This window comes from Typopeltis vanoorti, chromosome 7 (assembly GCF_054136105.1).
Source record: "Typopeltis vanoorti isolate ZY-2024b chromosome 7, IOZ_Tvanoo_1.0, whole genome shotgun sequence".
Taxonomy (NCBI): domain Eukaryota; kingdom Metazoa; phylum Arthropoda; class Arachnida; order Uropygi; family Thelyphonidae; genus Typopeltis; species Typopeltis vanoorti.
Genome location: NC_143555.1, coordinates 115,293,895 through 115,307,560, shown reverse-complemented (window position 1 = coordinate 115,307,560; position 13,666 = coordinate 115,293,895). Strand labels below are relative to the sequence as shown.

Below are 13,666 nucleotides of genomic sequence, written 5' to 3'. Positions count from 1 at the left end.
TTGTGCTCTTAGAGAATACAGAGTCAAATGTATGAAAGCTAACACTGTGTAAAACTAACTAAACAAAAGTCATGGGAGGACTTTGGCAAGAACATAGAAAATAAATATCAAGAAGGTGGAAAAATATTCTGGAGGTTGTTGAAGAAGCTTAGAAATGGAGGAAAGAGTTCTGTAAAAGGAGTTAGAGATGATAAAGGTGACATGAAAACGGGAGAGAAAGATATCCTTGAAGTATGGAGTAATTACTTTGAAAAACTGCTAAATGAAACAAGCAGTGATAGCACAGTGGTAAAAAACACTCAACAGGCATGCAGTCAGGAATACATATCCATACTTGAAGTAGAAAAAGCCATCAAAGGCTTGAAATGTGAAAAGGCAGCAGGAGTAGATGATATTCGACCAGAAATGCTGAAGTATGGTGGTATAAGAGTCTTACAGTGGCTGCACTGCATAGTTCAGAAAGCTTGGACAGAAGGACAAATTCCCAATGATTGGAGTAGAGCTCTAATTGTACCCATACATAAAAAGGGAAATAAAACTGAATGTGAGAATTACAGAGTTATATCCCTACTGAGTGTTCCTGGCAAGATCTATGCAAGTATACTTGAGAAACGGTTGAGAAGAATTGTGGAAGAAAAGCTTGGTGAAGAACAAGCTGGATTCAGGCCAAATAGAGGCTGTCAGAATCAGATCTTCACTTTATGACAAATAGTTGAGAAAGCATGGGAATATAACAAAGATCTGTATTTAAGTTTTATCGATCTGGAAAAGGCATATGATAGTGTGCCAAGAGAGAAGCTATTCAATACGCTACAGTTATATGGTGTCAATGGGGCATTATATCAAGCAATGCTTAGTCTTTATTTGAGTTGTGAGCCAGCAGTTAGAATTGAAGGAAGTACAGGAAGATGGTTTAATGTTAAATCTGGTGTGAGACAAGGATGTACATTATCCCCTCTGTTATTCATTATTTATATGGATCACATTATGAAGGAAAGTGGTATTAAACATGTCAGAATTGGAGATGTTAACATCAGCTCTTTGCTTTATGCAGGTGATGTTATACTTCTAAATAAATCCACTACAGGTTTGCAAGATTCCCTGACTGAATTGAATAACTGTTGTAATAGATATGGTATGAAGGCCAGCATTAAAAAGGCAAAGACAATGAAAATAGGTAAAATTGTTGAAAATGTCAACTGTGTTGTGAACAGGGAACCTGTGGAACAAGTAAAACATTTCAGCTACTTAGGCACAATTTTTACTGAAGATGGTAAATTAAATATGGAAATAGACAACAGAATCAACAAAGCTGGTATGGTAGGAAGTCAACTGAATAAATTCATATGGAATAAGAGAGAAATTAGTCGGAACACTAAATTAGCTGTATACAAGACGGTGTTCAAACCAGTTTTAACTTATGAATCTGAGAGCCTGGTCAGAAGTAAAACACTTGACCAAAGACTAGAGACCGCAGATATGAGAGTCCTGAGGAAGATTAGATCAGTGAACAGATGCATCAATGGCAATATCATATTAAGAACGAGAATATTAGGAAAGAACTTGACATTGTCGGCGTCCAGGAATGCATTAGCAGAGCTAATCTCAGGTGGTATGGTCACTTAAACAGAATGGGCGAGGAAGGATTAGCAAAATAAGTGTTCTCTGCCAGGTTGGCAGGAAAACGACCCAGAGGAAGACCAAGATATAGGTGGATTGATACAGTACAATGTGCCTTAGACGATAGAAATATAAGATCTGATAATGATAATATTGGAGTCTTGATAAGTAACAGACTGATTTGGAGGAAAATTGTAGATAGGAAGTTAGGAATGATGTAAATTTTTCATTTAGTACTATGATATCTTGTACACCCCTTGAGGGTATATGTCAGGAATTTGATGATGAACATATATGAAAAAAATAAAATAAAATATGTACAAGTGTTGCTCAAAGATGGAAGCTGGACATTAGGGAAGCTACATATATAATGGTATAACATAATCAGATATCATACCAGTTATGCAAGAGAAAAGCCATCTCACGAAGTAACTTCACTAGAAGATAAATCATCATCAGTGTATGAAGAATCAATGAACAAGAAAAAAAGTAATTAAAAGAGTTAGCCAATATAAAAGAAAAGGTGGTTCTTCGTGGAGTATGTACACAACACAGAATAGAAAATTAATTTATATGGATTTTTTAAAAAAATATATTGATCCCATACACTACAGGCACATCAGTGCCGTGTGTGTGTGTGTGTGGAGTGCCAATGAGGGCTGAGTTAAAAGTTTTTTGATATATTAATTAATCATTCTTGAATTAGCTCTGCATTAATAAAATGCATAGCTTGCCTAAGGTGATATAGCTTAAACAGAATACAGATGATAATTAGATGGGTGTTTGATGCAGAAATGGCCAGAAAAAAGCTCATTTGAAGATCAAGATGTAGATGGCTTAATGAAGTTAAGAGTACTTGAGAGAATAGAAAGGCCGATCATATCAGAGGCCTGACAAATAGGCAGTTTTGGATGAAAATTATTGACAGATAATTAGTGAGAAAAATACCAGCTCTGGACTATAAGAAATAACTGATATATATCCTCGATGGATGTAATATCCTGTCATTGAAGCGAACAAGCAGTGATAACATTAACTGTTAAAAAATAAAGCAGATTTATGACTTACATTAGAATTCATACTGATCATTCATTTGAAATTTTCAAGATTGATATATTAACACAAAAGATTGATTTATGTTCAAAGGAATTAATTTTTCTTAGATATTGTGTTGATCAGTCCGATTATTAGTCATCCTAAGAAACATTAAGATTTGATTGTGAAATACTTATTGCCACGTAATTTTTCATAAAAATTAATTGCAGAAGTTAGTGCTGTTTACTTGACTTTTGTTAAAAAAATTCCTTTTGGTATTGTAAGGAGCAAAAATGCTAGCTTGTCATAAGAATAGTAGACTTCTTTCTTATTACTGAAAGACATTTCAGGTTACTATGACAAGCTAACATCTTTTCTTCTTTACATTATTCATTTTGTTCTATCATATGTATACTCTTGGCTTGAAGACTCCATATAAATGTTACTTTTCTTTCGGTATCTCCATGTACTTCACCTGAAAATTCATTCATAATTGATTGGTGCTACATCTACTACTTTCTTCATTTTCTTTTGTGGCAGGTGATAGCAGGTGGAATTTTAAAAGATAACTGATGGGATATGTAGAATTATTAATGAAATCCTTTTGAAACAAAATTAAAATTTAATGAGGAATATTAAAGAGCAGATAGACTTTTGTAAGCTTGAATTTCTCTGTAGAACTGCAGTAGAAAAATGATTTTTCTTATTTCAAATATTACACTTGTTAGTTATGATTCTGTGTATTATTCAAATAATATTTAGCATAGCGTTGTCACACACTTTCATTTAACATATCCCTTTCAAAAAAAAAAATCCTTATGTCTTCACAGATGAGATTGGAATTTGGCCTGTTTCTTTCTCAAGAAGTGTCATGTGTCAAAACCACTTAGCCACAAAGATGTACAAAACTATAATTACAGATGTCCAAATGATTATAATAGTACGTCATGATAATACCAAGACACATTAGTGAAATTATGATTAGTAAAGTAATTAGCATAGAGAAGATAATTAATACATGCAGACTGCCATCAAGAGGTTTTTATCTGTTTTTTCCCCCCTCATCATTGCCAATAAAACAGTTTAGCCAGCACTGTCTTTCATGGATATTACCTAAAATTTTAATTTCAAAGTTTTATTAGTAATTGTTGAGTTACTATATTTTAAACAAAGCTTTATAGTTGAATTAATAATCTGCTTTAACTCTTGAGTTTTCTTCTCATATTCTTAATGCATGAGGTTTGGTGACCTGTCATGGTCAGTCAACTTGGCTTCATGTAAACTTAATGCTATCATAGGGGCAGTTAATCCTATTTGCATAATCTGCTATGCCTGTCAGTTGTGTGTATTCTCTGGTCATTTTGCCTTCTTGTGAGAGTTTAAAAAAGAAAAAACCTACCAGCCACCTCTGTATGAAACCCACTTACTCTCCTTCAGCCGTTCTAAAGTTTCTTCACTTGAATCTGGAATAGAGAAACTGACTGACTGATCTTTTGAGGTTCTATGACTATTTTCTTTAAGTTTTTATATAGCATAAAGGTTAAAACACAAGATCTTTCCTTTGATGTGTGGATGATTCCTGATTTGGTATTTGTGGATAACTAGGATTAGGAAAGGAACAAAATGATTGGGAAAATTAAGGCTTGATGAAAGGAACTTTCATGAAGCCATGGTCCCCCGCCAACCTTCTTCTTCTTCTTAAGCTTCACGAACCCTTAAAGTTCTTAGTTGCATGCGCCACAGTTCTCCAATTTTTCCATTCTTAGCCAACTTCTTCCAGTTTTTCAGGTTCAGCTCTTTCATATCTATTTTGATGTTATCCATCTTCCGCAGAGTCTTCCTCTAGGATGTCTTCCATTTGGGTGATGTAAAAAGGTTCTCCTCACTAGCCCGTTATCTTCCATTCTTTCCAGGCAACCTGACCATCTGATGCAACTAGCTCTGATTATGTTTATTATTAGTAGCTTCTTCTAAAGTTCATAGAGTTCTTTATTTGTTCACCTTCTCCATTCATCTGTCACAGGATCTTTAATCAGGCCAAATATGTTTCTTAAGATTTTGTTTTGAAGCGTTGTAATTGATCTTCATCAGCTTTTGTTATATTCCATGTCTCTGCACCATATAATACAACTGGTCTAATGAGTATTCTGTAGATATTTATTTTAAATTCATATGACAGATTTCTAGATGAGAGGAGGTGCTGAAGTGAAAAATATGATTTATTACCTGCTTGGATTCTTTATTTCTTTATTCATCTTTATTTCTATTCAGATCTTATTATCTTTAGTTATAGAGCCTAGATATTTAAATCATCTTGAGTTTTTCAATATCATGTTAGCAAACTGAATATTTGATGGCTTATTGAGATCATTTTCTCTAGATACTTTTAAATATTCTGTTTTATTATGATTAATATTAAGACCTATTTTTTCAGAAGAGGTTTTAAGGTTTATAAAAGTTTCAATTATATCATGTGCACTTTCTCCTATGATATCAAATTGTCTGCATATCCCAGGAATGATGCAGAGCATGATACAGTATTCTTAGTTGTTTCTTGTATTACTTTTTCCAAATTATGTTGAATAATATAGGCGATATCACATCTCCCTGTTTTAAACCTGTGGAGATGTTGAATGTCTCTGAAAATATGTTGTTAGCGAGGACTCTACATTGATTTTCCTGTACACACGTTTTAACCAATCTGATTAAAATTCTTTTTAGAATAATATCAAGCAGGATTTTGTAGCTAGTATTTAAAATTGAGATGCCTCTAGTTTTTACATTTTCTTTGATTGTCTTTTTTGTGGATGTGGATTATTATTGATTCTTTCCAGTCTTCTGGCAGTTATTAATTTTCCATATGAGTTTAATTAATGTGAACAGTAAAAAATAAATAAATAAATCAGCTTACGCCTTTTATTCCCTTATAGGGAGTAGGCGAGGCCTTTATACCCTACCTTGCATTTGGAGATAGAGTGGGCAGTTCAATCTCCACCGGTAGCCAATCAGAGATAGCTGGCCCATGTCTATCACTAATTATAGCAGCCACTGATGAAGAGGCTGGAAAACAAGTGAGGTCTGTCATCTCTTGGTACCTAACCCTAACAAGTGTGAACAGTTTGTTAGTTAATTCTTTTCTTTCATATTAATTTGTTCAGATGTGATTTTATCAGATCCTGCAGCTTTATTATTTTTAAGTTTTAATACGTGTTTCTATTTCACTAAATGATGGCTCTTTGACTTCTCGTTCATAAATAGAATAAATTCCGGATAGGAATGTTACTTTGGGATTTTGAGTTTAGCAGCTGTTTGAAATCAGTTGAAAACAGTTTCTTAACCTTTTTTTTTTTCTACTAGTCAATTGTTCAGTTCACATACTCTTTGCACCAGGCCAGACGAGCTGCCTTGTTCGCTATTGCAATGTTTGGTTTGTGTGCCGTTGCTCTTCCATGGAAACCCAGTAAATGGAGTTCTTTTCATACAGTATTAGTGCTCACCATGGTGATACTGTGCTCTAGAACTCATCACAGATGCCCTATGCTGATTGTAGCTGGCTTTTTTCATGTGCCACCTGTTTTAACACTCTTGTCGGTGTTGTGTCGGAAAAAGTGATGAGTTGTCCCTTTTTCCCACCCAACATTATGTTACCTCAGAAGGAAGGGATAAGGACATGCTTATGCCTCCGGATGGGAAATGTACCAAATAATGTCCCAAGAAAATGTAAATATCAAGATGTGTAAATTCCAAACATTGTTAAGATAGCTCATACGTTTATTAAGATAACAATTGTGAATGAATTAAAGTAGAAAGTTATGTAATATTAACATATAAATATGTATAAGCTAAGTACAAGTTTTAAGACGTGAAGACAGTTGTGTCTCGTCTCCGAGGTTCGTCGGCACCAAGTTTCCCGTAGGAGAGCTATGTAGAGCTTGGTGCCGACGAACCTCGGAGACGAGACACAAGCGATAAGATGTAAGAGATAAGAGAGTGATTCGAACTCCCGCCGAAACTTTTATACTCCGAAACAGCTCCCTCACTCAGCGGTGTCGTCGCGCATACGGCGGCAGCCGACTGGACGCCGTACTGGACGAGTACAGAAACAGAAGTTTAAGAACACATGCTATTTACGTGTTGTGCCATAGGAACAGTCTGCAATTTGGACACTTTTGTCTACTGTTAAGAAGAACGCATATTAGGCTCCAGCCGAACAGGAGGCCGAGGTCCGGACTGTTTAAGTGATTTAAGAAAAGTAATGTCATATGATCAGAAAGTGATTAAGTGTTAACAGATATTTTGGGGGAGAGAATTAAGTAGAAATAAGTACTATTGTCCTAGAGAATTACATGTCAGATTTATTGAATTGTCTAGTGTTCATATGTAATGTTTCATGTATGATATTATCAGGTAACTTAATTGTGAGAGTCTGAGGATAGATATATGTACAGGAGTGAGGAATTTATGCCCATTAAGAGATCATAGTGCAGAAGTTTAAATGTGTTTAATTAAGTAAGGGGAACCCAGACTCTTTTAAGGTTAAGAATTTTAATAACATGTATACTTGTCTTTGTGAAATAATAAATGTGTTTCTTTTTACATAATCAATTGAGTTTGTCATATCTTCTGCGGATTTGAATTACCATTTGGAAAATTTCGTACCATGCATTTAAAGGGGAAACCAATAGTGATATGAGAATAAGGACCATGACTGCATACTTCTTGATCCCTACATTTCCTTTAGTATTATTGGATAATGTATCAGAATTTAGTTGCCGGCTGGCACAGCCTTTAATCTATACAAATTTGTCGGCAATTGAAGTCTGATAGCAAGAGATACAAAGTTTAATGTTAACTGTAAAAAGAAAGTAAAGGCAATTAAAGATATTAACAGTAAATAAGAGACACAAGATGGGGATATAACATCACTCATTATTGGTGGCCATCCTGGGTGTTTTCCTGCACTAGTGATGCCATAACGTCTCCATTTGTTGATTGCATCGTCAACTGTTGATTTTGGATGCTCCAGTTGAGCAGCAATGGCATGTATGGACATGCCACCAATGTGACAGCCCACAATGATGCCTCTCTCAAAGTCAATGAGTTCATGTCATGTTGCCATATCATCTGTATTCAACTACTACGATGAAATACTGCTTCCTACTATATGTACACTGGTTTTTATATTATTAACAGACCTTGAATGTTCTATAACTTGAAATTACAGGGTTGTCTAGACAATTATTGGTAGATAGTGTATTAGAAAGGGTCCAGAGAAGGCTAATGTGGAATTTCCTCCATATCTTCATACCCCAAATGGAATTTGGGTTATGAAGACATGGAGGAAATGCAATTTGCAAAATCTTGTGAATAGGAGGAGGAAGAAAGGGGACATGAATGAGATGTTTAAGTTGGTAAGGGATGTTATCAGATTAACGTGGAAGAAATTTTTCATTGGATGAGAGGAGGGGGAGGGGTAATAGAACAAGGGGAGTCATTCATGAAAACTGTTATAAGGAGGTTGTTAGCAAAACCACAAGTAGTGGATTCTTTATATAGAGAGTGGTTGGTGAGTAGATGAATTGTCTGACAGTGTGGTGAATGCAGACACATTGAATGAGTTTAAAGCACACTTTGAGAATTTTATGTTTAATAATATGTATCCCAATTTATTGTTAACATCAGACCTCTCCATTCCATGGAGAGGTCTGATGTTAACAATAAAACAATACTTATTTAGATGAATAAGAGTATTTGAGGGTAATATCATAGTTATATTGCATTTTAATGAAATTATCATAGTTGGTTATATAGTATATGTGCATTGTCATTTGCAATTTCCATTTCTAATCGGGGAAGTTTTTAACACTTATCAAAGCTTGTTTTTGTTTATTCTTATCTGTTTAGTTCAATGTGGAGATCGGCTAACCCAGATGACTAAGACTTACAATGATGTAGAAGCTATAAAAAACCTACTTCGAGAGGTCAGTGTGCAATCATTACTTGGAATTTTTTTTTTTTTTTCATATTTCCTTTTAGTATTCTAAAATATTGCAACTTAGTGGTTTGAATTTTATATTTTTACATATAGTTTTCATTTATCAGTGTCTAATTTTGTATGAAGGAGCAGCTATATGAGTGTGGCTTGCTGTTTTAAACATTTTTATATTGAAATAAAAGAATTATTCTCACTCCTTTGCATTTGAATGTTTTTAGGTGTCATTTTCTTTTTCTGTAATCAGATTGAATAAAATGTTTCATTTTGATATCTCCTTTAGAAATTAACTATTTCAGCTTTATTGAAAAATTCTAAAGATGGAATGTAAGCTAATGAGCAGTAGTGTTAGCATTTTCCAACATTTTTGATATAAGCAAGAATGGCTTGATTATTTCTTACATTAAAAGTCATAACTAAAGTATGATTTGAGAAGTTGTATACATTGGATACATTTTCGCATTAATTGTTATGCACATATTTATATCTTCTCCTATTCATATGTAATTGTCTAGCATTTTTAGTCTGTGCATCCCAGGCAGAATTTATTTTCAGATTACCAAATATTTTAAGATTATTTCTTAATTAGTTAGGAACATGAAGTTCTTCTATATAAATTGCTTTAGCTGTTTAACAACTACCACTGCAGAAATAAAGGAAAAAAGAAATGCATACAAAATACAAATTAGCTAATAACAAAATCCATTCTGTTGAAGATAAAAATTAATACAAGAGAAAAGGTTTGGATATTTAATGGGCATAAAATTTTTGCTAAGGTATCAAGGGCATCTTCAGCATGAACTCAAAATTAAACAAGGCACAAATAGTGTGTGAATAAACTAGAGTAGTGAGGTCCAAACTTCTCTAAAGTCTTAACTTCATTTTTGTGTGTTCATATGTATATAAAAAAACAAAAAAACTGTGTGGGAGGGGCATATGAAGAACAGTTTTTTTCATAAAGAGGATAACTTAAACCCATTCAATCTATTTGGATGGATATTGCAGCAAAGTTTCACAGCTTTCTTTGTACAGTTGTCAGTGAATAAGTTTAAGTAGAGGTATGATAGGTATTATGTGAATAGCTAGTGTAATTTTTAAATAATGGCTTCAGACATAAGAGAAAAACTAAATATAATTTAGTAATCCAATATATATGTCATGAGCTTCTTACAGGGAAAAGGCAGAAGAACTGGTAACAACATTTAAATTCTGAATACAAGAACAAATCATGCAGCATGTGTATAATATCAGGTGTCTCGGTTGTGAGACTCTTGAACTCAGACAGGGAACATTTCCATACTGCAATAAAATTCATTTTATATCTGTAGTTTCCTTACTAAAATATTGAAGTTTTTCAGAGACATTCCCATGTCTCTGAACTGCAGATTTACTACTCCACTCATAGCTTTAGTTGCTTTGTATAATCTAAATAAACAACCAACCCATAAACTATGAAGAAAACTAATGACTGTCACAATGAGTGTTAAATGAATGTAGTTTTTTTTATTCCCGTCGCATTCAAATCATGGGCATGTGCACATATAAACAAAACAGCTTTAATAACATGCCCTTCTTTTGCCTATAACTCACAGCCTCAGTATCCCATGGAAGACTTTCTACTAATTTCTGATAGTTGGTGACATTGCACGTCACTGATGAATAGGACCAGCTTAGCTGTGCACAGGTTTTTGCATTTCAGTTTATGATCCAGGTGAAGCATAAATGCAGTATGTGCTGAGTGGTATAGAAACAAATCAGTCTCCTGATTGTTTATTTAAAAGGCTTTCTCTTTATTAGTGGCCTATAGCAAGGTGATTGTTCAGACTTCAGACATGAGACAGGTATACTTAGTAATAACAATTTAATAAAAACACAAGTTAATGATCACAATATATTCTTCAAACAACTAATAAATGGAAACAAATTAATGTTTATAACACATGCTTAAGCAACTTAACTGGCATTTAAATCTAGCATTACAAGCACATTTAAAGAGTTTATAAGTCACTGATAAGTTGTATTTTTGTAGAGCTCAGACTCTAAACATAGTCACAACATTAAGCTTTCAAGTTGGTCTTCAAGTCTTTGTTCGACCGAATCCATCAACATAAATATTAACGTAATGAAGAACGTATATACTTCACTGTGTAAGTTCTTCATTTAAACACTAAAATTTAATAATGTTACTCTATTTCTTTTCTTAATACCAAGTCATGTTATCTTCACTTCACTTGATATGTAAGGTATTTCAAACAATTCTGCTGAAACTGCAAGTAGTTTGGTCGAGGAAGGAAACTTCTTTCTTTCAAGAAGAATGCTTTTTTTTTTGTCCAAAACCAGTCTCTGGAAAGTCCTTATATACATTAGAGCTGACATTATTACTTTCCTATCACAAGAAACATCAGACTTCTCAGCAGTTTTTCAACTTTTATGGATTCTTGAACCATGCCCAGATGCCCAGGGTATGAATAAATCTTCATCCTGAAGTTTTGCTCTTCCTTTCACTTTTCCCATTCACTGCCACATAGGAAGCACATTTTCCTTGTTATTAGCATTGTTTCCAGGTTACTCTAGAAGTTGTACATGACTTGCAGCTTTGTTAGATTTCTGTCATTCTACCCTGTCTGCTAAGTTCATGCTTCAGGTCTAGGCTTCTCTGTTATCAGTTGCTTCTGCTCCCTATTCTGTTCTATCTTCTGTCACCTCTTCTCTGCTTTTATTCAAGAAGCTTATATGTCTTCCAGGTTCTGTGATTGCACGTGTATTTTATTCATTCAATTCAGACCACTTTGACTTTTGTTTGTTGAAAGAACTTAGGCATAGTATGAAACTGTGCACAACTGAATTCTTCCATGGTTCATCCCACAGGTGTTCTGTTATATTCAGGTCTGGTTATATACTTGCCATGGCATTGTTCCAATGCATATTCTTTATTATCTTTATAACCATTCCCTTGTAACATGAATTATTATTACTGAAAAGTCTTAAGGCTTCTATGATAAAACTGTAGTGTAGGAGGCAACCTTACATCGTTATACTGCCCACCCCAAACCTTATTTTGAAACAACACACTTGTGTAAAAAAAAAAAAAAAGTGTCCTCTCTATATAGACTCATGCATCACATGAGTACAGCTCATCACTCTAACGGAGTTATGAGTTAAGACATTAGTAGTTAAATTGTAAAAAAAAAAAGGGGGGGGGGTGTAGTACTGCATGCTCTTGTAAATGCCATTAGTTGTCCTACCTATATGTTCAATACTTATTATTCAAATTCCAACAACAAACATGTAGGCAAGCATTAAAAAAAAAACAAAAAAACTGCACATTTTAAAAGCAGCTGTACACCTTCAATTAGAAAAGAATGATTGCATATTTGCTTAAATTAACCTTAAACTACAGAATCTTTTGAAACTACCTTGCTGAACTTGGGGGAGGGGAGAATAAGGACCTCCAGATTATGTGATTATATATATGTTATGTATAAATCATATCTCTCTCTCTCTATTCTATGTTCATACCTAAATTGTATATACCAGCATCTTTGCCATATAGCTGTATTGCTGCCCTAGACATTTTGACTTTCTGTTGTTTAAAAAGAAACTTTTATAAACTTTTTTTTTTTATTGCACCTAATATGCCCATACCATGATTAATTGGTCTCTTTTGTAGTATCTGAATTTGTTTATCTTAAAAAAATCCCCAAATTATTAATCCTATTCTGATTATTACATTCACTTATCTTAGTCTGTTAAGTAGGATGTAAATTCTAATACAAGGGAAAAAGCATCCATCTTCATCACCAATCAAGGTATTTGTGGTAAAGGATGTGAGTACAGTATATGGTTGGGCACAAAGAATAAGAAATTGCAATAGACTGATCAGGAAGTGGATATATAATTTTCTGCTTATTTATAAGCAGAAAGCTGAGCAGTTAGAAAATCAAATGATTGAGAGAGAGATCATAGCATTAAAACTGAATGTTGGATAAGTATGAGTCAACCATATCATTGCAGAAAAGGACCACAATAAAGTTTACACACATTGGGTTTTCCTTATCAGTTGACTGGGAAACTGAAACAGGTGAGATAGTGTGTGCATGTGTGTGCCTCTCACTGATTGCTTAAACATTGCCAAAATGTTCAAGCAGCCTGGACAAAAATTGCTTCCATCATTATTGATCCCAAAACAAAAATTCCTTTATGGAATATTGCTGCCATTCTTTTGCCAAAGGCATTTATGACTCAAACTTTGACTGGAAAATGCATGCTGCTGACTGTCTTTTGTCACAGCAGGTGTTATTTACCAAGACTGTAGCGAAAGGAATGGAGTAAATTTGCAAATCTATATGAAGATTCAAAAAGTTGAAATGAATTGTTTGTGCTGAAGAACAGCCACATTCACTTCAGTGGCTATCAAAGAGATTGGATTTTGAAGTTGCAGAACATTCTTCATTCAGCCTGAACTTGCTTAAACTGATGGATCTGAAGGGTACCAATTTTTAAAATGATGAACACTTCAAAGCAGAGGTTCGAACATTCCTAATATAACTTGAAGAGTTACTACAACAGCTTTGAAAAATTTGTTACTATGGATAAAATGTATTAAAAGTCAGATATTGTTAAAAAGTAGTATATGAAAATAGACTTGAAAACACCTAGTGAATGACAAGTGTGTGATGTATCTTTTTTTTGGTGGGGAGCTATTACAATGGAGATATTACTTTCATTGTGATGACTCTCTACCAAATAAGAGATACATCAGCATGTACTTCTCATTCATCAGGTTTGGAGTCTGTTTTTATATACTACTTTTTAACAATATCCCTGAATTTAATACGTTTTCTTCATTGTGCAATAATACATAACATTTTAATTACAGTATATTTATTTATACTAACCAAAATTAAGCATGGCATGTCAAACAGTGTGTTAACAGATTATTTCCAATATGCTAATTCTTATTTTATACTTGTGTTATTTGCAAATATGTAATTTATATTCATCTATATTTGTAAATGA

At 33.8% G+C, this 13,666-nt stretch overlaps 1 protein-coding gene across 2 annotated transcripts in view; it reads left to right on the top strand.

The window, feature by feature from the left end:
* Positions 1-13,666, top strand: part of LOC150104987 (trafficking kinesin-binding protein 1-like) — a 231,964-nt gene that overhangs the window by 47,777 nt on the left and 170,521 nt on the right. For both annotated transcript variants that reach the window (XM_090396090.1, XM_090396089.1), the window contains exon 5: positions 8,560-8,636. In XM_090396090.1, coding sequence (XP_090252216.1) covers positions 8,560-8,636 — 77 coding nt within the window. The remainder of the gene's footprint in view (positions 1-8,559; positions 8,637-13,666) is intronic.